Source organism: Pogona vitticeps, chromosome 8 (assembly GCF_051106095.1).
Source record: "Pogona vitticeps strain Pit_001003342236 chromosome 8, PviZW2.1, whole genome shotgun sequence".
NCBI classification, from domain to species: domain Eukaryota; kingdom Metazoa; phylum Chordata; class Lepidosauria; order Squamata; family Agamidae; genus Pogona; species Pogona vitticeps.
Window position 1 is genome coordinate 1,491,617 of NC_135790.1, and position 21,174 is coordinate 1,512,790.

At 48.7% G+C, this 21,174-nt stretch overlaps 1 protein-coding gene across 2 annotated transcripts in view; it reads right to left on the bottom strand.

Annotated features, from left to right (window-relative positions):
- Window positions 1-639: 639 nt before the first annotated feature.
- ANTXR1 (ANTXR cell adhesion molecule 1) overlaps window positions 640-21,174 on the bottom strand; it is a 95,327-nt gene continuing 74,792 nt past the window's right edge. The window contains exons 15-18 of one of the 2 annotated variants that reach the window (XM_072978885.2): window positions 17,382-17,477; window positions 16,782-16,949; window positions 13,016-13,096; window positions 640-973 (exon numbers count right to left, since the gene is read on the bottom strand). In XM_072978885.2, the coding sequence (XP_072834986.2) occupies window positions 701-973; window positions 13,016-13,096; window positions 16,782-16,949; window positions 17,382-17,477 (618 nt within the window). In that variant the 3' untranslated portion in view covers window positions 640-700. The remainder of the gene's footprint in view (window positions 974-13,015; window positions 13,097-16,781; window positions 16,950-17,381; window positions 17,478-21,174) is intronic. The other variant, XM_072978886.2, reaches the window with a different exon arrangement.

Sequence of the window (21,174 nt, forward strand, 5' to 3'; positions counted from 1 at the left end):
TGGATGAAGGCCAACTCACTTCCCTTTCTTCAAAGGGCGAAGCGCTGAAGGCGTCCTGTCTCCCTTTTTAAATCGATCCATCGACACGTCCCTCGTTTCATCAGCCACCTTCCGGGTGGCCACAGAGCCCACGCAAGCAGGCACACGGCTGCCTCTCCGCCACGTCACTGCGGTTTGCACAAATGGCTTTGGTTTCTGGGGCCAGAGTGGCACCTTCCCCCCCCCCAAGGGATGAAGGATTTGTTCTTGGTAGGAACGTAGAAGCAACGTGACAGGAAGAGAGGTGGCCTTTCTGGTGGCGTTCAGGTGACTCCACTCTTTAAGAGAAACGCAGGGGGTCCGGGAGATGGGGGCACCTGCCCGTGACACCAGTCCTTGGTGACCTGCGCTTGGTGGCTCCAACTTTTTCCCATGTATTTCATTCCTTCCCTATGGGTTGTTTAACGAAGGGATAAAAGGCAGAGCTTCCTTCGTAACTGGCCAAGCCATTCAGCATCCCAGTCCACGGGAGGCATTGGGACTCACTTCCCCGTTAAGACGTGGTTGGCTCGTTGCTCCCCTGGGAGGGCTGCAAAGAGGGTCCCCCTCCGTGGTGTCCCCTCCGGGTGCAAGACTGGCTTGAGAAATGCTTCTGAGAGAGAGAGATAGGGAGGGAGGGAGGGAGGGAGAGAGTAGGGGGAGGGAGGGAGTTGGGGCCTTTCTAGACGGAAGGGCGGGGCGGGGGGCGTGAAGGGGGCGGGGCCCGGTTGGGGGGTGGAGCGTGAGGAGGAGGCGGGAGCGGAGGCAACGTGGAAGGCGGAGAGGGGGTGGGAGGCGTTGGGGAGCTGGGGGGTGGTGGGGTATAGACAGGGGCAGGGGGTGGAGGGTTGTAAATGGGGGCCGGGGGCGGAGAGGGAGGGTGGTAGGCATTGTTGAGCGGGTACTTTGGTGGCGCCTGAGAAGTCTTCACTCTGGTGAAGTTGATGCACCGACCCTGGAAGACAAAAGAAAAGGTCCAAACCAGTCAGAAAGGTCATACGGTATCGAATGCCTCCAGCGTTCCCAGTTTTCCCAGGGCTGGTTCTGAGTGAGCACAAGGGCAGCAGGCCAGGGTGGAGGGGCAGGGGCTCACAGGCTTTCGGACCCCGGGGAGGTTTCTCATGGGCGCTCATGTTCTCTCCTCCTGAGGAGCCAACAGCAAAGGGGGGGGGGGAAGGATCAATCCTTCATACAAGGGGGCCCAGACCCACCTCCAGTCGCATGCCCAGCTTGCTGGCAGGTGGAAGGTGCAGTTTGTAGCCTGCATAATTGAACTGTGAACTGCCCAGGTTTAAGTCCTTCAAGTGCTACGAGGAGGTCTATAAGCAGCACGCTTTTGCTTTTAGTGACTCAACTAAACCATTGAAATGCATTCAGGGAGGGAACATCTTGTCAGGTTTAGCCCTCTGTATGACCCTCACTTGGCCGCAAAGGACAACACGGTCAATGTCGGTGAAACGTCTACTGCCCCTGCAGAAAAGCTCCTTCCCTTCTGCCTTTCTGGCCTTTCCCAAAAGCCGCGCAGGACCAAGCAGCCTCAGGGACGGGGAAGGCCCTGCTGGGATGGGTGGGATGCGAAGACCACCAAACCCCAGCTATGACCTCATGGCTTTAGCAGGCGCTCAGAGACCCACCCCCTGTTCTCTGATCCAAGCACATCTCTGAAATCACTGGTGCTTATTCCTCAATCATCCCACCTAGGCTGGGCTGCGCTGGGCTGGGCTGGCCGGCCAGCCATCAGTTATGTCTCAGTTTTATGCTGATGAACTGACCTCTTTGCATTTGCACAGCCTGTGGGCCACAAATCACACACAGCGCCTCAGGAAGAAATACATTCCATTTCCCCCACCCGGTCTCCACCCCACGCCCCAGGAAGAGAGGCCAAAAGCCCAGGCAGTGTCCTTTCTAAGGAGTTTGCCGAAGATGAAAAGGTCCCTCGCAACTTTTAAGGGACATCAGCTTCTGCTTCCCAGTGAGGAAAGTGGGTCCACTCGCTCATTGCCAAAGAAGCTGCCCTACTAACAGCTGGGCAGATCTGAATTCAGGCCCAAGAAGGATCCCGATCAGATCAAGCTAAATGGGGTTGTTTCCCAGGCCACCAAATAAGGGCCTGGACTGAATCCTGTGGTTTGCACACACCCCGGCTAGAAAAGCCCATTGTGCGGAGCAACACATGTCCACACCAGGAAGTTTAGAAGCCCTAAACGTCTCATCTCAAGTAGGTACATTCTAGATGTACTTAGACGATGGACAGGAAAAACCATGTGGCACCAGGCTGCTCTAAATACCCCTCCACCACGGATTGCTCAAGGAACGAAAGCACGGGATCTCGCGGCCATTTTGTAAGAGAGAAGAGGGAGTGAGAAGAACGGGTTGTAAAGACAAGAAAGAAAGACAGGTGGACGAGGCGGGCAAGGCATTTCTGGCTACACGCCTCAAGTACTGAACACACCTAACCCATGCAAGAAAAGAAGGCTGCCAATCCATGGGGGCAACCGGATGGAGAAATAGCTCCCGTTCTGGATGGCTTTGGAAGCAGTATGGTGTGAGCCATTTCCAACAGAGCCCATCTTGCCACGGGCATTAGATGATCCAGCTCAACCCTGATCCATACACAAGTTGAATTTTTTTGGGGGGGGGGGTCCAGCAGAATCCTAGAATCATGGAGTTGGAAGGGGCCCATAAGGCCATCAAGTCTAACCCCCTGCATGAAGCAGGAATCCAAATCAAAGGATATCTGTCTCCTCTCTTGAATCTCTCCAGTGTTGGGAGTGCTCACCATCTTTCAAAGTAATGGGTTCCATTGTCGTACAGTTAAGAAAATTTCCCTCTGATATTCAACCTAAATCTGGCTTCCTTTAACTTGAGCCCATGGTTGTGTGTCCTGCACTCTGGGATGATGATCGAGAACAGATCCTGCCCCTCCTCTGTAGGACAGCCCTCTCGAGTATCTGAAGAGGGCTGTCCTCTCTTCCCTCCATCTCTTTCAGTCCTCCATCCCAGGGCTTGATTTCCAGTCTCCTGCTCTCTCTTGAACATGCCCAGCTCATTGACCTCCTCCTTCAAGTCCTGTGTCTGGTACGGCTGCTCCTTTTGGGGGGGGGGGGGCTGGAGGGAGATTGCTCCCAGCAAAGCAACCCTTTCCTAGCAATGCTGAGGCTGAGAGACTCCACTGAAAAGCCTTGAGAAAAAAATGAAGCCGCCTCAGGAGACGTGGACAGGAAGCAGATCTTGGTCAGGCCTTGGAATTTTTGTCCTATGTTCTCTTGATGTTCTAGAATTTTGTCCACTGTCCAAAGGAAAACACAGAAAAACTCATCTGTGCATTTCCAGGCCTTCAGAATCCATAATTCAATCTTGTGTGTTTTGTTTTTCTTTTTGCCTTTTTTTCCAAGAAACCAGTTCCCAGAGTTTGCTTGCGTCCTGGACCGACATGGCATGCAACTCTCCCTCGGTCTTGGCTGCTCAAACAGTGTTAAACTATGATTCTGACTGTATTTATTTTATTATTTAGGTTCTTTCTCTCTCTTTTTTTAATAATAAAAGGAGGCAACAGCCAAGGAAGCTCAGCCAGAAATAAATATGCTTAAAATCACCTCTCTCTATATATATTCATTGGGTGGGGAAATGCAAAGAATTTTGATCCAGCCAGATCAACAAAAATAATTATTTCACAATTTTTTACAATCCCGGCTTCCAATATAATACTTATGGGAGATACTTTCCTGGGTGAATTTAGATCCCAGGGCATATGAAATTCTTTGCATTTCCCCACCCAGCGAATACATCACAACGGAGAATCCAGGAGCCAGTGAATGGTTAGGGGTACAATGGGAGTCACTGTTCCGTGCAACTAAGCAGGTAGACATCTGGAGAGCAAACCAGAGGAAAGAACATTGGATGCTTTTCCAGCAGAGCAGAACGTACATAGCTGGTGCATTTGGCATGTGCATAAAGCACAGAACATGGGGAGAAAGATCCTTGGGCAGTGGTTCCCAACCCTGGGTCTCCAGATGTTCCTGGACAACAACTCCCAGAAATCCTGGCCAACCAGGATTTATTCATAGGCTGCCTTTCTCCCGATAAGGGCAACCAAGGTGGCTCCCAAGAGGCCACGACTTGCCTTTGGGCCCTTCTGCATGCAAAGGTTCGGTTCCACCGCTGACGAACGTCCATTGGATCATTTGCGATGTGTTCCTCAAAGTACATCATGCAGGGAATTAACAACCGTGTACAACAGTGAGCAGAAGAATAATATAAATGAAGAAAGAAATCTGAAAAGTTCAGAGCCTAGATCCTTTTGGGGAAAAACAAATTAAACCAAGGCATGGGTGCTAATCCCACATTCTCAACGGTTCGGGGAGAGCTTCTGGTTGTTTGCTGTTTTAGGATCTGGTCCAAGAATGACTTGTACGGAGAGAAGATACTGCTTGGGCTCATTTGGGGAGGAAAGGAAGTGCTAGTTTGTGAATGCAAGAGGTTTTGCAGGAGAAATTCGAATGGGCTTTCTCCATAGACACTGATGGAAATGTGCACTCCTGTCATTAGAGGGGGTTTCCCCCTTGGGAATGACCAATCTGTGAAGGAAGGACTTACAGGAGACCCCCGGCTGGGAATCTTTTCGCACCTTGTCCAAGGGGAAGCCACAGCTGTGGAATTGCTTCAAAGTCAATCCTTAGGAACCAAGATCAAAAGCTTTCCAGAGTGGCTGATGGGACGGGAGAAAGCCTCTGCATGTAGTGGTGTAGGCATGAAAGCTTGCCTGCATCCCATGTGTACAGTTGGGTTGCGAGAAGCCATGTAACTTGGCGGCCTGGCAAAAGGATCAGCTTTGCAGCCCTACCAACACAGTTTTACACATGTGCACACGTGTGCACATAAGCCAGAGGGAATGGGGCTAGAAAAAGAAAGGGGAGGAGAGGATTAGCTGAAGGCTGGGGCTTTCAAGACTCGTTCTTTTTGGATATCGGACATGCAGACAGAAAAGCTCCCTGTTGGTTGTTTGCCTTCTGTTTATGCTCTCTACATGTCTGTATTGATAGAAATTATGTTATGAAGAAACTTCAAATGCCTTGGCTTCTCTCCTTACCTGACAGAACAAAACTCTAGTAGGGCAGGTGCCTCTGGCACTCTTTGCTACTTACAAATACATTTCTTCCTTAAAACATGGTTTAATTCCTAAAACTAGTGCCCTCCAGAGCCCTAACTCCCACTATTCCCAGCCAGTAAAACCAATGTCACGCTATTCAAGTGCTTTTTACATATAAAGGTAATTTTGAAAGATGTTTTTGAGGAACCAAACTTACTAAAATTAAGGCAGATTATGAAGCTGCTTGGTGATATTCCAGTCACTGGCCTGTTGTTGCTTAAGAGGTGGATGCCCTGCCATTTCTCAGAAATACAGAAAGGGATCATCACTCCCAGCTCTTTTTTTTTTGGTTTTTTGGCTCACCATCATCCCAAAAAGCTAGAGAAGAAATTTACTAGTGGGACGCTGCAAAGTTCCAGGGAAAAAAATGAATGTCTGGAGTGAATTTCCCAGGCTTGTATGAAAGAGATGTTGACATCAAGACGAGTGGAAAGGGACTCTGTTTCCAAACTCTGCAGAAGCATCAACACAGTGGATAGTGACCGTCCTAGATGGAGGGGCGGGCATCATAGGGACTGAGGTGGAGCGAAGGGCTAATGGGACTTGCTACCACCAGAAATACCCCTCCCCCAGGGTGACCTTCTGGAAGGCAACGCCTATGCTTTGTCTACAGAAGGGAGTCTCACTTTCAGCTTCAGGAGATCTGGAAAGAAGTCCTCTGAAACCCTGAAAATACGTTACTAGGAAACACAGAGCTGTAAGCTGAACAGAGGGGGTCTCTTCCTTTCAAAAGATCCTTGTTGTGTTCTCTACTTCTGTGGTCTCCAACCTTGGGCCTCCAGATGTTCTTGGACTTCAACTCCCAGAAGCCTTCACCACCACCTCTGATGGCCAGGATTTCTGGGAGCTGAAGTCCAAGAACCTCTGGAGGCCCAAAGTTGGGGACCACTGAGGTCTACTTAACAAAAAGGATGAAGTTGAGTTCTAGAGCAGGTGCTTTTCCGGGAAAAGGCCTCGGGTCCAATCCCTGGCATCCTCAGGGGGAGCCGGGAAATTCCCTGTTGGAACACTTCAGGGAACCACCCCTGTTGTCCATGTAAGAAGCTGGAATGAGCTGGAATTGGAGCCATGGCCCAAATGGACCAAAGTCTGGTGTTTTAAGTGCAGGAGCTACTGCGGACCCGTCCCGCACCTGCTCTATAGAGAGAGCCACTTGCCACCCGACCCCTGCATCTCCAGGTAGGGTGAAGAAAGGATTCTGCCCAGAACCTGGACAGCCATCGCTGCCACTCGGTGTTGCCCTTGCAGGAGGAGTGGCTCCTAATTTGGGTCTCCCAGATGTTCTGGCACTAAAATTCCCAGAATCCCTAGCAAAGCAGCCAACCCAGTCAGTTGCCATCTGGGGGTCCAAGAACACCCCAGGACCCAACTCTGAGAACTTCTAAGCTAAGTAGACCCATGGAATAATTTGGCATAAGGCCGTGCAGCAATACAACAGCAACATGACTGATATTGCTGGAAAAATATTTGAGATTCACAGGAACCTCTCCCTTCTTCCCTGGGAGATTGGTCCAGCTTGGTGCTAGTGGACCAGTCTCCCATCTAATCCTAAATAATAACCTAAATCATAATATAAAATACAGACAACCTTTGGCTCTTATAAATAGTTTTCCCTTTGTATGCTTATGTTCTAAGTATTGCTGCTTACATTTACAAAAACAAAAACTTCATAGTTTCGGGCAAACTCTGGTAAACTATGGCCCAGATCCTGTTGGGTGGCTCTGCCTACACAATGGGAATGATGGGGTTATTATCAGCTGCAGATGGTCACTGATTAAAGACTTCTTTTTTAGTTTCAGGGTGACGGCAGCTCACACACAATGAGATGAAGTCACAGGCACCCGGAATTGGAAAAAATAAGTCTTTAATCAGTGGCAGTCCACCACTGATAGTCATTTGATTCTCACTACTCAGGCGGAACCTGCTCATACGCTTTCCGCCAACGAATATAATTTTTAAAAAGAGAAAATGGAAAGGTCTCACCCAATTCAGTACTAAATACTTTAAATATAACTCCTTAAACATTGTGATTATTAACTGCAAGGTGTATTTTAGCAAAGTTGAGGCCTCTGAGGTATAGGTTGTGGCTTATATTCACTGTGGGTCTATATACATACACACAGACACAGACAGAATTCTAGTTCAGACAGTAAACCAGCCTCCTAATAATTTCATTTAATGGTGTGCACATGCAGAGAAATAATTTAGAAGTTAAAACCTCTACCTTACAGTCATTAATTTACAGAATGGCCCCTCTGCTCCTCAAATATTCTTCCTAGGAACCAATAAATCCTCGGAATAAAGTCAGATTCTGCGCATGCACAGCAGGCTCTAATTCCTGCATGTGGGTTTGAGGACACCCCTATTCCTTCCCGCTGTTTGCTTTAATCCTAATAAATATTTCAGAATATTTTCATGGCATAAAGGCCTTTGCTAATAACAATGCACTTTTTATAGGTTATGACGTAAAGTTTATGCTAAACTTGGACTTTAATAACTTCTTTACTAGAAGAAAAGTGGGTTTTAGGCCAGGATTGAAACAGAAACATTTGGCTCTCCCAAACCAATCTGTTCTTTCCTCATATTCTCGGTTCTTCTCCCTTATAAGGTTGGTCCTGCAGCCAGAATGCTCCCTCCCCCTGTGCTAAAGGGGGCCCGGTTAGATTTCTGGCTAAAACATCCCATAAGCACCCACTTTGAGGGAACTGTAAAGACTAGCAGAGGTTTCATGGACATTGGGTCTGAATACATAACTGGATCCCTCCTCTTTTAAACACAGAGAGCCCCCAAAACTGAGGAATAAGTAGAGGCCTTAAAGTTGTCCAGCCAAAGCTGAGCAGACGCAGTCTAGAAGGGCGGGATAAAAATCTAATAATAAATAAAAGAAAATAAATAAATAAAAAGCTGTCACCAGACCGAGCAAGCACACCGGTCATCCTCTCACTCCCTCACAATGGTACAAAAGCACCCTAGCGTATTTCCATTTTAAACTACTGCATTTCACCCCCAAAGCTGCACTTGTAAAGATTCGTTTGAAATGTGGTGCTGGAGGCGAACTTTGCAGATACCCTGGACTGCCAGAAAGACCAACCAGTGGGTCCTAGATCAAATCAAGCCTGAACTTTCTCAGGAGGCAAAAATGTTGACGCTGAGGCTGCCCTACTTCGGGCACCTCAGAAGTCAGGATTCTCTGGAAAAGACAATCACGCTGGGCAAAGCTGAAAGCAGCAGGAAAACAGGAGGACCAAATACAAGATGGAATGACTGCCTAAAAGAAGCCACAGGGTTGGGTTCGCAAGAGCTGAGCCAGGCTGCTGACATTTGGGAGAGCGCTCCTTCATAGAGTCTCCATACGTCAGAAGCCGCTTGACAGCGCATGACAACAACTTACACATCAACATGTAAGCATCATGACTTTCGGGTTAAAGCACTTGGAGGTTCAAGCCTTTGTGGCTTTGAAGAGATGCTCAAAAATTTGTATTTTTTCTGAGTAAGTTATGCTGAGTCTTAGGTGTTCCCTGCAGCTGTGAAGCCTGACAGGGCAAAATCTGTAGGAAGCAGAAATCTGTTGGAGATTTAATTGTGATAATTATTCATATCAGAAGGCTATTCTGCAAAGATCACGGGTTGTTCTATCACCCCTGTTACTGTAACTCCTTATTTGTTGCTGCAAGAGATATCGCTATATTGTATTCTTTCAACACAGCTTTTTTAAAAAAAAATACGAGTGAATCTCAAAGCATTCCAGGTAAAAGAAAAGGGTGAATAAGATGGTATAAGAGGCATGTGTTGGGCAAAGTGGGCTCCATGGCCTAGATTCTGAATGCTAAGCAGACCAACTGCTATGGGTTCACAAGAGTAATTAAGCACTGAAGCTTCCTCTGGGCTTCGTCTTCACACCAGGATGTGTTGTCAAGATGAAACCCATTCACAAAAAACAACCAGACAAACAAAAATTAAGCAGCGGGGGTGGGGGTGGGGGTGGGGGTGGAATTAAACGTAGATTCCCGAGAACCTTAAAGAGTCCCTTACGGCCATACTTTGAGTTGAAACACATTTTTATGGTTGGCTAGTAAATTCCTGAAAAAACAGTGTTTATAATGGAAATGTGAGGTGCACTTATAAAATAACGCAAGTGGGCGCCACTCTAATTAACCCCCACCCTTCAATCCTCTTACTGAATGTGTTATATAGGGTGGCGGGGGGGGGGGAACTGGACTATATTTGGGGGGGCACTCCTTGCTTAAAGTCTGGGGTGGGGAAAACACCCACCTCCTCAGATCTTAGTCTCTCAAATTACAAAAACAACCTCATGATTGCAGGAGAAGCTGCAAACCACAGCTCTGCCTCCTGCGAGGGGGGAGGCCGCAAGGCTCCCTGGTGACCTGATTCCCCCCCCTGTCCCTCCCCAGGAGGATGACTGGAAGCAGCCGGGCGGGTTGGTAACCCTCGCCAGCCCACTTCCAGGTTGGACACTGGGGGAAAGGGAGACGCCACCGTCTCTTTTGCTCGTCCAAATGTTCTACAGGAGTCACCCAGGGAGCCCGCTTTGCCTTTTTCCTTGCAATAAGTAAAATGTCAAGAGCTGTTTTTTTAAAAAAAGACTAGAGAAATGCTGATGCCCTCCAGACGTCAAGGCAACAGAAGCAGCTTCCAAGCTCTTTTTAAAGGAGCCATAAAAAAACCAACAACAACCACACAACAAATAAGGAATGACGAATCAATTTAAACGGAAGCCATGTTACTGCCTCTTCCACAGGAATCGTGCAAGAATCCTCTACATTTGCAGCCTTGCACAAGCTGGGATTTTCCAGTTCTGATGGACTACAGCACCTATACTCCACAGTCAACACAACTGGTGCAGGATTGCCATCACCCTCCACAGACACCCTCGCCTAGGGTTTTTAAAAAGCTAGTCTTTCTGACGGCACAAATACCTTCCCCTCTAAAAGCCACCACCCAAATCTGCTCCCCTGCTGTCCAGAGGGGCTGCCGATTTTCATTATGGATGGAAAGGCAGAAGTCTTTGTAAAGTGCTCTCCTATTTCCCCTCCGTCTTCTTCTCTCAAGGCTAAACCTGCCCAGTTCCTCCAGTCTTCCCTCCTTATAGGGCTTGGTTCCCAGCCCCCTGACCCTCCTTGTTGCCTTCCTCTGAACTTGCTCGCTGGTTGGCTTCCTTCTTAAGTTTCTTCTACCCATTAGGGCCCTGCTTCCATTCTACCTTCTGCCTGAGGAAGGAGCCCTTAGAAAAAAGTTCCTGTGGGGGAACTACCACTGCCAGGAAAGTACTACAGCTGACCGATTCTGGGGACTGGAGTTCAACCAAGTAAAGTCTCCAAGTTATGCTGGGATTGTATGAAAGCGAAAGGTCGACCACAGCCTTAGGTGAAAAAAAAAAGAAAAGAATGGGAATCATTATAAATTATTCCTTCAAGAACTGCAAAACTAAGGCTGCACGTGAAGGTCAGGAACATGGAGAGAGGCAGTTTTGATAAAGCCAGCATGACAAGCAATAAAAAAGGCAACTTGTTCAACATTCCGGATGCTCCTCTGAGTCTTTGCTATTATAGCCATGAGAGACGGAGGCAATATTCATCCGAACAGGAGACGCAGGGCCTCCCAAACTAGCAAGGAGGATGATAGTCACCATGTCCTTGGACTGATCCTTAGTGCTGGACACGGAAGGCTGACTCAGGTGTGCTTTGGTTTAATCCAGAAGGGTTTATTTCCTTACGTCCCAGAGAAAATGATCGCATCCACGTGTGCCTTGCTAAAGCCTTCATAAGCTTTATCAAGCTGTTGCCTCTGCTTGGAAAACAGGCCTGCAGGCCGCCTTCACCCGCACCCAATTCTTCACACACGAGGCCGCCTGTTTTCACAGCTAAAAGGGTTACATGGCTGCAGGCTTGCTCCTATAAAAAGGAAATTTATGGGCACCTGGAGGATTGGAGTTTTTTTCTCTCCACACACACACACACACACACCCGGCAGGGAAATGTGATCTCTGCTTTTCCGAGGCGTGGAGGTCTCCAGACCTGCCTCAGGCCCTCTCCCGGCACAAAAGGGTTACGGCTCTTGACATCGGTTGGGTTTACATCGATGGAAACTTCACGTCGTGGCCTGCATGGCACACGGGTCGTGCATTTAAAGGGAGCCGGCATTTTTGTGGCACCTTTGAAGCTCTTGCAGGTTTCCCTTTGAAGGTGCCCCAGCTGGTGTGCGCATGTGTGCACGCTCGTTCTTTCATAACCACCAGCCGCTTCATACTTGATGTCTTTAAAAATCGTATGATTAATGGCAGAGCTGGAAATATTTGTGTCTAGGTGCCTGGGAGACAAGGGGAGCCGGCGGCAGAGCTGGGGCTTTTTCCACGTCACCCCCGACCCCCCGGAGATGCAGAAATTTCTTGGACAGCATCCAGATAGAGAGTAGGAAGCCTGTTATGGACAAGGAGCTCAGCCTTTTGACAGACCCGAGACTCTATTGCCTCATGGTGAGAAGAAGGGAAACGGGAGAAAAATGAGGGGTGGGAGGACAGGAGATGAGCCGAACACAAAGGAATCCAGGCAAGAAACCAAAAATATATTTTCCTTGGTGTGGTAGCGATGAGACGGCAGTCCATAGCCCTGGATCCCTTTGGATGGTCTCCTGAGGGATACCATTCCCCATTTTGAAACTGTTTTTACTGCACGAGTAGAACTCTTCAGGAAAGCTCCTCCGGAGGGGTAGAATTACTCAATACTGTAACATTTCGAAGTGAATGAAATTGTTATTGTTTATATATTATTTATGGATACTTGTTTTAATATAAGAGACCATTTGTTTCACTGCAATAAGGAAGAAATTGATTATCTTATTAATAGAGGTTATATAAGAGAATCAATGAATTCTAATTTACTGGAATCGAGATATGGATAAAAAAGGAACCAGTAAGCAATATGGTGTTAATGTACATAAACATGTATATGTATATATATATGTATATATAAATTAATGTACATATATATGTACATGTAGTGTTTTAACCAGTGGATCCCTAGGACGCCTCAGCCAGAAAAATTGACAGGGCCCCCTAAGCTTCAGCCTAATAAATAATATAGCCTTGACTAGAGGTGACATCTGGACCAAAGTAATGGCGCACTTTAGACATTACGGAGGGGAGAGAAGTTCCTCCTAAGTTTCCCCTCGCTATCCAGAAACACTGCTTGCTAATAAATAATTGCCGGCGCTTTCCCACCCCCTTCCAAGGTGGCTGCATTTCTACAGCCCAAGACAGTGCCTGTTACCTCACCCGTCCAGCTGTGTCGGTGCTGCGCGGGGATCGTTCCCAGCTTTCACAGGTAAAGTTAGAGAAACAGGAATCTCTCTCCTTCCTCAAAGGAGCCGCCCGCCACCCAAGAATTCAGCAGACCCTGCCCCATGAAGCCGATTTCCAAACAACAGTTGGTGCCAGTGTTAGCAAATGTTCCAAGCGACGCTTTCAGTAACCCGGCGTGTATCGTGGTTTTTAAATATGACGGAGCCAAATTTCCACAAACTTCTTTGGGCCCTTTATGGGATTGAGACCCTGACAGGAGAAAACTCATCAGCCCAGCCCACTGACAGAGGGATCTGCAGGCCTCTCTAAGCGGCCACTTTTCTTCACAAGGGGAAGGCAGGAGGAACACGGGGGAAGCCCCCAAAATATGAGGCGGTGGAGCTTCCGGCAGGAGGTGGGGAAAGGAGGCAGATCACCCCCAGTGGACCGACTCGGCCTCAAGGAGCAGGGGTTTTCATGCCCTGCTCTGGGAAGCATCTGCAGAACAACTTGTGGAAAAGAGAGAGAAAGAGAGAGGGAGAGAAGTGTACCTTGTCTCCTGGCTGTGGCCGCATCACAGATACTCGGTCGTAGCCCTTCCTCAGCAGAACCCAGAGGGCATCCAGTTTTCCCTGGTAAAAGAAATAAATATTGCTTAGCTACTGACTTAGCAAGGCAGTTGGCATACAAACGGGGAGAAATCCTGCAAGATCAAGGCCAACAATTCCTAATTCGGGATCCTTTACTCAAGAGATGCCCCAACCCACCCACCCCCAACAAGAAGGTAAGCAGAGAGAGACTACCTCTGAATATTGAGGTTCTCTTTCCAGTCCCGGCTCGTTGCCAATGAGTCGTCCCCTTAGTAAAATTCTGAGAAAAGATTTGCCCAAAGAAAGACCAACGAAGACCCAACGGTTCAGTTTCCTCCAGGGGCTGGCGAGAGTCTTCGAGAGGTCCAGAAACACGACAGGTGAGACAGAGGCTTGTAGGTGCTACTTTTCAGAATGAAACCTGCCACGGTGGATCCCAAGACGCCAAAGACAGAACGTGCCAGGGGATGGGGAGGGGGTCTGAAAAAGTGGGACTGTAGGCAGGAAAAGCTGACTCTGAAACAAGTTTGCTAGTTTTCAAGTTGCCACTCTCCTTTTCCGCTGGGTTGTTGCTGATGTTTAGTCTTTCTTGTTGGCAAAACAGACTAACACAACCACACCTCTCTGACAACCAACAAACATAAAGTCATTGAAACAGAACTTGGAGCGAGGCACAGAGAGCTATCCCGAGGGAGCTTGGAGGCAAACCAAGGGTATGATTCGACGGGGGAACCGCTTGCCTTTTGGATCTCGTGTAGCGCAGTCTGGTGTGAGCTCTTTCCCAGCAGTCACAGCGATTCATCCTAACCCCAATCCATGCCCAGGATGGACCTTTCTGGGCTCCTCTTTTTCCGGGGCCAGGCTAGAGCCGATCCTACATAGATGGGAGGATCACGGAAAGGGAGACGGCTCCCAGCAAAGGGACCTTTTCTGATGTACTCAGACCCTAACCCTTTGCAAGGACCTCAGGCAGCCCATGGGAGGGTTGTGGCACAAACCTACCAAGAGCACCCTGTAATCCTTCTCTTGGCCAAGGTCCCGACACCTCTTGCTGGCATTTCAAGCCTTCCCCAGATACAGCTGTGTTGGAAAGACAACTTAAACAAGAAGCCTGGAGCTCATTTGCAGGGCACGCTTGCACGGCGTAGGGGGAGAAAAAACGTGCATGTGGTGAGCAGACACAAACGTGAGCACCAGCCTCCCTCTGGGGAGCACACTGGTTTTTGTGGACAGACCCTGCAGGGTTTCATGAATGGAAGGCTGTCCTTCGATGACAGGAAACAGCGTCTTGCCAGCTTCGCGGTGCCTCGAATCCCTCCGGCCAGTCGCTCAGTCTTGGAGGAACCAGCCGCTCATGTCTTAGGGTTCGTCAGAAATCGGTGTCCTGGTAGGCACTGCCCCAAGAAAGAAAACTGCAGCGATCCCTCATGGTTCGCTCATCGTGAGAGCCAAGTCCAGCAATTTGGCTTGTGTCTTCCCTGAGAAGCCAGAGAAATGACCTGTGGTTGGTTCTGGGTTGTGTTCCCTGGCTTGTCAGAGGAGGGATAAGCCCGAGTTGTCAGGTTGCGACCCTGTGCCCCAGAAAACCCCAACCCGGAGCTCAAGGGTTGGTCTGATACCTCCGCCTGTGTGAGGTGGGGTTTTGAAAGAGAGAAAGAAGGAGAGAGAAACTTGGAATTCTGCAAGAGCCTGACTCCAGAATTCTTAACTCGGAATAAGAAGAGCAACAGAATTCATCTCTGTACAAATCAAAACACCGGCTTAGAGACCAGGGTGAAGGCTGCTGCTAGAATGAAGCTGCCTGTTGTGGGGCTTCACCCCCAATATTTTGCAAGGTGGGCATGTCCTGCCTGTGCTCTGTTCAGCTGGCAGAAAGCACGCTGGAGTTCTTCAAGCAGATCCACTGTGCTTCATTTTAAGACAAGATTTTGCCCTAGAAAGTGTTTTCATTTCAATACCAGAAACGACATTAGCTTACATCAATCTGGTCTGGAGAGCATGCACTGAACATAAGCAGAAAATTCCCTGTCTTGCAGGAGGGGGCATTTCTGTTGCACTCTTAAGCATTGCTTGCATGCATGCCCTGGATCCCCCCCCAGGGCCTTGGCCCCTGGGAAGTCCTCCTTAGACCCCACCTAAGGGGCTATGTCCGCGAAACCTGGGCAGGCAATGCAAAAAGTGTGCCCCTGGGCAAAGAATCTGGCTTCCTGACAATCTCAATCTTTTCTTGCCCCATCAAAGGCCATGTTTCTAGTCCTCATGTTGGGAATCTATGCTTGAATCTTAGTAACCCAACGTTTGGGTGGACAAGACATTGAGTGCTCAAAGGAAAGGTACTGGTAGGGCGCCTCACCCTTTCCCATGCTTGGCAGAAGAAAAATAAATAATACAATGCTAAGAAAACGATACAAGGATAATTTGTTTACATTACTTATCCAGACTATCCAATCCTGCTTTTATTGGCCCAGAATATTGGTATTTTTAGCACAGCTGTCACCGAAACATTGCAAATGCATCTCTGCAGCCTTACTGCTAGCCGAAAGATTTCAGCAAGTCTATAGACGCCAGGCCTCAATTCATACATTTGCGGGATGATGAATATACCGTTAGCTAACAATGATGGAATGAACCACGAGAGCCAAAGGTCTCCCAGACTCTGGGGAGTGTTGTTGTTTTTTCTCCTGTTTCTTTTTTTTTCTTTCTTTTTTGAAGTTGGCAACGAGAGCCATTTTTATCCATCTCCGATTTACACCGGGCGACAGTTCAACATGCAAATCTGGACTTCAGAAGTCTGCAGATGAGTTTGGGGAATCCAAAAGATGACACGGGCATGGCAGGGACTTATGCTTCCATGCTTCCTAAATCTTCCTGTCCCTTGAAAGCAGACAGAGATCTTCCCCAAGGACAGGCATGCAGCCTAAGCTCAAATCATGTGCTGGAACGCTGCATGCTTGCTGCCTGTTTTTCATTTCTGGAGTGGACAGGAGGCAGGAGGAGGCAGGCTACGATTTTACCCAGCAGTGCTCACAAACAGAGTAAGACATGCCAACGTGGTGTTTTTTTTCAGTTCCACAAAAGAATAGGAACCCACCAAAATACCTTTGACAATCCAGGCTGCCGAGGTTTCAGGCAGAGATATTTTATTTTTCCCATGTCCATCTGTTGATTTTAGTGGTTGAACTGGGTCCACTGCATGCACCCCATGCATTCTATCTCAGCCAAGGGCTCTACCTCAACCCAAAGGTGTTTTTGCTCTTACGGTTCTAAGCAGAAACAAACGGAAGGAATAATTTCTGCACCAGCAGGGGGTCCCTTTGCGCTAGTAAGAACGGTGCTAAGGTACAGCTGGGAGCTATTAAATACATCTGTTCAGCGGGCAGAGAGCTGTAACTTTTACAGTTGCCAACGGTAGAGACAGAGAGTCCAGATCTGCACCAGAATTTCAGTAACATGCAGAGGAGAATGAAGCTCATTTCCACCGTGCAGTGCAACTGGATTAGTTCTGGTCTGGGGTTAGTGGCTGACCACATGGTGAAAGAGAGGGCCACGTCACAGAGCAGTGGTGGGTAAGTCCTACTGGTGTCCTGGGCTCCACGCAAGGAAAGCCGGTACCACCACTACCACCCCCACCAGTCCGCTCCTTTCCAGCTGGAGAATATATCCTCTCCCCTCCCATCCTCTGAGCAGCAGGTGAAGGAATGGAGGAGAGAACCTTTCAGATATGTACCTTAATGGGTGAGTACCACTTGGGTGGCGAAGTGGACTTCCTCATGTTGTTCCCGAGGTTCCTGGGCTCTGGGAATTCATATTCCTGCTCCGGCATCTTGACTCGGGCATTCTTGGCCTTCTCTAGCTTAGCACCTTCTTCCGTGGAACCCTTTTCTCCCCAGCGAACCTAAAAAGAGAGAGAGAGAGAAAAGAAAGTGGACAAAAATCCATTGCATTCACTGACTGTCCGAGCTTTCTTCCCGACGGGGGTAACCAGACACAGGATCTCCTCCATCATGGCTACCAACTAGCTCCCAGGCATGGAAGACAACTTTAGAAGCTTCTGTAAGCAAGTCTACTTTTATTTTCTCTTCCTGTACTCTCTCTCTCTGTGACACAATAAATAACAAGATTTTATGAATGTCTTGATTAGTTGCTGCTCTTTTGAGTTCATGCTGTTTAACAGCCATAATTACCAGCAAGCTCTCTTTGACCATTAGGAAAAGGTCAACAATTCTTACATGAATGAGGGAAGCTCACACTTCTCAAAGGTCCTCTGTGAAAACACACTTTGATCTGTTAAGAACTTCCAACAGCCTGGGAAATGGGTTTCACTTACCTCCATTCTCTTGATACCCCCGACCCCACGTCCGCCGTAATAGGAGGCATCCACCGTTGGCCACTTCTTCTTGGGAAGACCGTCATCGTCTTCCTCCTAGAAGAAAGGAGAACCACCATCAACGACGCCCCATGAAAGCTTTTGTGGCATTTAGCAGAGATTCAAGAGCAACCGCAAGTGGTGACCCAAGGAGACATTTTTGCAACTTTCACCTTCGCGTGAGGAAGCTTCAGCGGATCCATGGAAAGAACAATATCGAGGTGAGAGGGGAGGGAAGCAAAGTGAGACTTCAGGAGCGCTGCAAAGGAAAGAGGCCCTTCCCTAGGAGAAACTTCAGGTGCAGAGCTTCTGGCTTCAGTCGAGACTGGCCCCAGATCTAGGCAGAAGACCTGCTGGGGAACGAGGACATGCCGTCACACTGTGGGGCTGCACCTCTGAGCCAGCAAGGGGAGACTCCAACATATTTATTGTATCTTTTTTGTTTGCTTGCTTGCTGCTTAGATTTCTGTTTTACTTTACTTTGGCCAGAAACATACTGGTGTTCACCTAAGAGTTGTGTAACTTTCTGGGGCTAATTGATGAGGGACCAGAATGTATCTCAGTTGAGTAATTGAGTGCATGACTACGCATGTGACGAAAGTGCACCCTGATGCCTTGCTAATTAGCCACAATTAGCCATGGCAAACCTTATGCAAAGACAAAGACCAAAAGGATTCTTGGCTTTGGTGCAGTTCTTGTTAGATGTGACCAATCCCGGACAGATCGTGCACAATACGAAAAAGTTCAGCCTGATGGTCACGAGCTTTGCTATTCCAGTACATGAAGCAAGATTGTCTTGTGGCCTTCACTTTAGCGGAGTAGGTGTTCCGTTGGGTCCCATCTCCAAACGCTCTCTAGCCTCCTCCTATTTCGCTTCATCACACGTAGCTGCTGGTTATACCAAGCAGCTGGGTGTGTTTGGCAACGAAGGGGCGTTTAGGTACATCAACCATCCACCAGAGCTTCAACGGGGGTGCCAACTATCTCAGCCGGTTATTCCCGCATTACATCTTGGAAACCAACAGGATCCAACAGCCTGCAAAGGGGGGGGGGATTTTAATAGATCCCTGCTCCCCATGGGGTGTGTGTGTGTGTGTGTGCCACCTAGAAGTTGCATTTTATCAGGTGGTGGTCCGACCATGACACAGGGCACCCTGCTGGATGGCTCAGTGGTTTAGGCGTTTGCCTGCAGAGCCAGAGGTTGGGAGTTCGATTCCCCCATGGGGCCTCCTTGACAGAAGCCTGATTTGATGATCCAGAACTTGCCCAGAGAGTGCTTTAACCTCTGTGGGGAAGGATACAAGCAGCACACTTTGCTTAATTAAAAAAAAAAGGGAAAAAGGCCAAGTAGGACTTTTTCAGAAGGGAAGAGACAACCCAGCTTCTCCCACCTGTATCCCTCCTGACCGCTGGAAGACCTGAGAGGAGGCACCTTCGCTGCATCTCGTTAGCACCCTTGGCTGTAAATCATCTGAAAAGCCCAGCCACAAATCTTTTAAGAAAGCACCAAGAGAAGAGTGTTTTGCACCGAGGAGGAGGAGGCTCAACCTCTCTTGGCTTGTGCCTTTTACACTCGAGATAAAGCTGCAGGCCTCTGCCAAGACAACTCTGTCTTCCTGCATGAAGGTTTCTGGAAGGATTCTTGTTTTTTTCTTTTTGGGTTTTTTTTTAACTTGAAAACTGGGAAGAAAGCCACCCAAATATTTTCTTTCAGCGTTTCTTGCTCTCGCTCTCCATCTCTCTCTCTTCCCTCCTCTCCTGGCTTTGTTTCTGCCTGATGCACAACAGGAAATTCCAAAGCTTAAGGCATTCTCCGCAGGGCCTTAAAAGCCTCCTCAGCCCTTTAAATCTCCGAGCAAGTGATGCCAGCGAGCCAGAAGGCAGAGCCTCTCGCAATTAAAAAACAAAAACAAAACAAAAACAGACGTCGTCGTTGGAGAAGAGTCCCCAACCGTCCCAGGAGAGGAAGGATCCATGTGAAAAGTGCCGACGGGGCTCCTGAGAGAGGAAAACCCCCTGAGAGGGAAGACGTCAGGATCAGCGCTCCGCTCCAAAGGAAGGAGGACCAGGAGTGCTGGCCGTTGCGTGTGGAAGAAAGACCGGCCTGTGCCCCCTTCACTGGGAGAGGGGGGATCCATTCGTGGCACACCTTCCTGCACCTCTCGTTTGCTGTCGAGCTGCTGCTGAGTGACTCTGGACAATACGGAGCTGCCGAGGCGTGCGAGAGGTCCGAAAAGAGGTTTACCTTTGCCACCCCAGGAGCCGGGACTCGAACCCAGGACTCCCAAGCCCTAGTCCTACACACTATCTCCCAGCCCACGCCTGGCCGCTCACAACATGCCTGGGAGCCCACACAGGCACAGGTGCGGGCCGGAAGGCGTCCACACAACGTATCAACACTTCAGGCCTTCTCGTTCGTGCCCCGAGTCCTGCTATTGGTGAAACTGTCCACATTTGTTTCCTCTGAAATGTTTCGCACACCATAAAAGATTGTTCTTCGAATTCAACGATATGCTGAAAAGACGCCTTTGGCCTGGAATCGGTTCCTGTTGTGCTGGGGATGTGCGTGTAAAACAGGGACCTTCTTCTGATCTGCTAAGTCGCCAACTGGGTGGTTCTTGGGCGGAGGTGGAAATTGCAGGACATGGGAAGCGTCCTCGGTTCAGGTGCCTTCGCCCTGGGCAGAGAGAGAGAGAGAGAGAGGAGGCGTCTCGTCCCGCTCCCTCGGCCATGCCTTCCAGCGTTCTCCTGCAAGACACGGTCCAGCCATCATCCTGTCCTGGGGGGGGGAGACACTCTTGAGCATCCAGCAACGCATGTCATTTGGGTCCTCCGTCGGTTTAGCCTAGCCTTTTTCTGGTTTAATATTCAGACCAAGGTCAAGGCAGCCCCACAAGCCAGATCTCGGAGGCTGCTGGGGCTTTAAGAGCTCCACGAGTTTCCCTAATTCAAATAGTCAGCAAAATCAGGAAGTTTATCAAGCCCGCAACGGACCACCAGCCACGGCTGGGGCGAGTCCCTTCTGCCTGGCAGGCCACAAGCCGTCCGGGACAGCTGTCAGGAGCCGTCCTCCTCTGGTCAGAGCCCAGCAACTGAACCACAGCTTCCAGGAAAGTTCATTTCAGGATACTAGCCACAGCATCAATAACCTCGGATTTAGAACTTTTTAAAAGAAAGTTAAGAGAGAGAGAGAGAGAGAGAGAGAGAAACCCTTCTGCTTTAGTCACAAGGCTTCTTTGTTTTTCTTACCAATAATTAAGATAGAAAACAATTTTTTGCAGCCAAAGAGCCACGGCCATAATTTTGGATTAGAAAACTGCCAGAAATCATTGCTGGTTTCCAGCTATGGAGTCATCGCCTCATCACCCCTCTGACCTAAACAATCCTTATTAAGTTGGCAACATCATAATCATTTTGCTTCCAGAGCAAAAAACAAAACAAAACAAAAAAAACACCAAAGCCCAGAACGAAACAAACAGGGGAAAGTGGGGGGCTCTGTTTTCTTTCCTTCCACCACCTTTCCAGCTGCTTGAATTCGACCAAATAATTGTTGCATCTTCATCTTGTACACTTTCCCAGCTTTTCAAGCCTAGATGCATGTTACAGAAATCATACGAACGCGAGAGACCTAACTTTTAGAGTTTCCGATTTTTTAACCAGATGTCACGCGAGTGCGGATGCACAGACCACATGCAATCCCGGGTAAGGATAAAATTTTTATTGGCCTATCTTCCGCTTGGAGCATTTGGGGCGA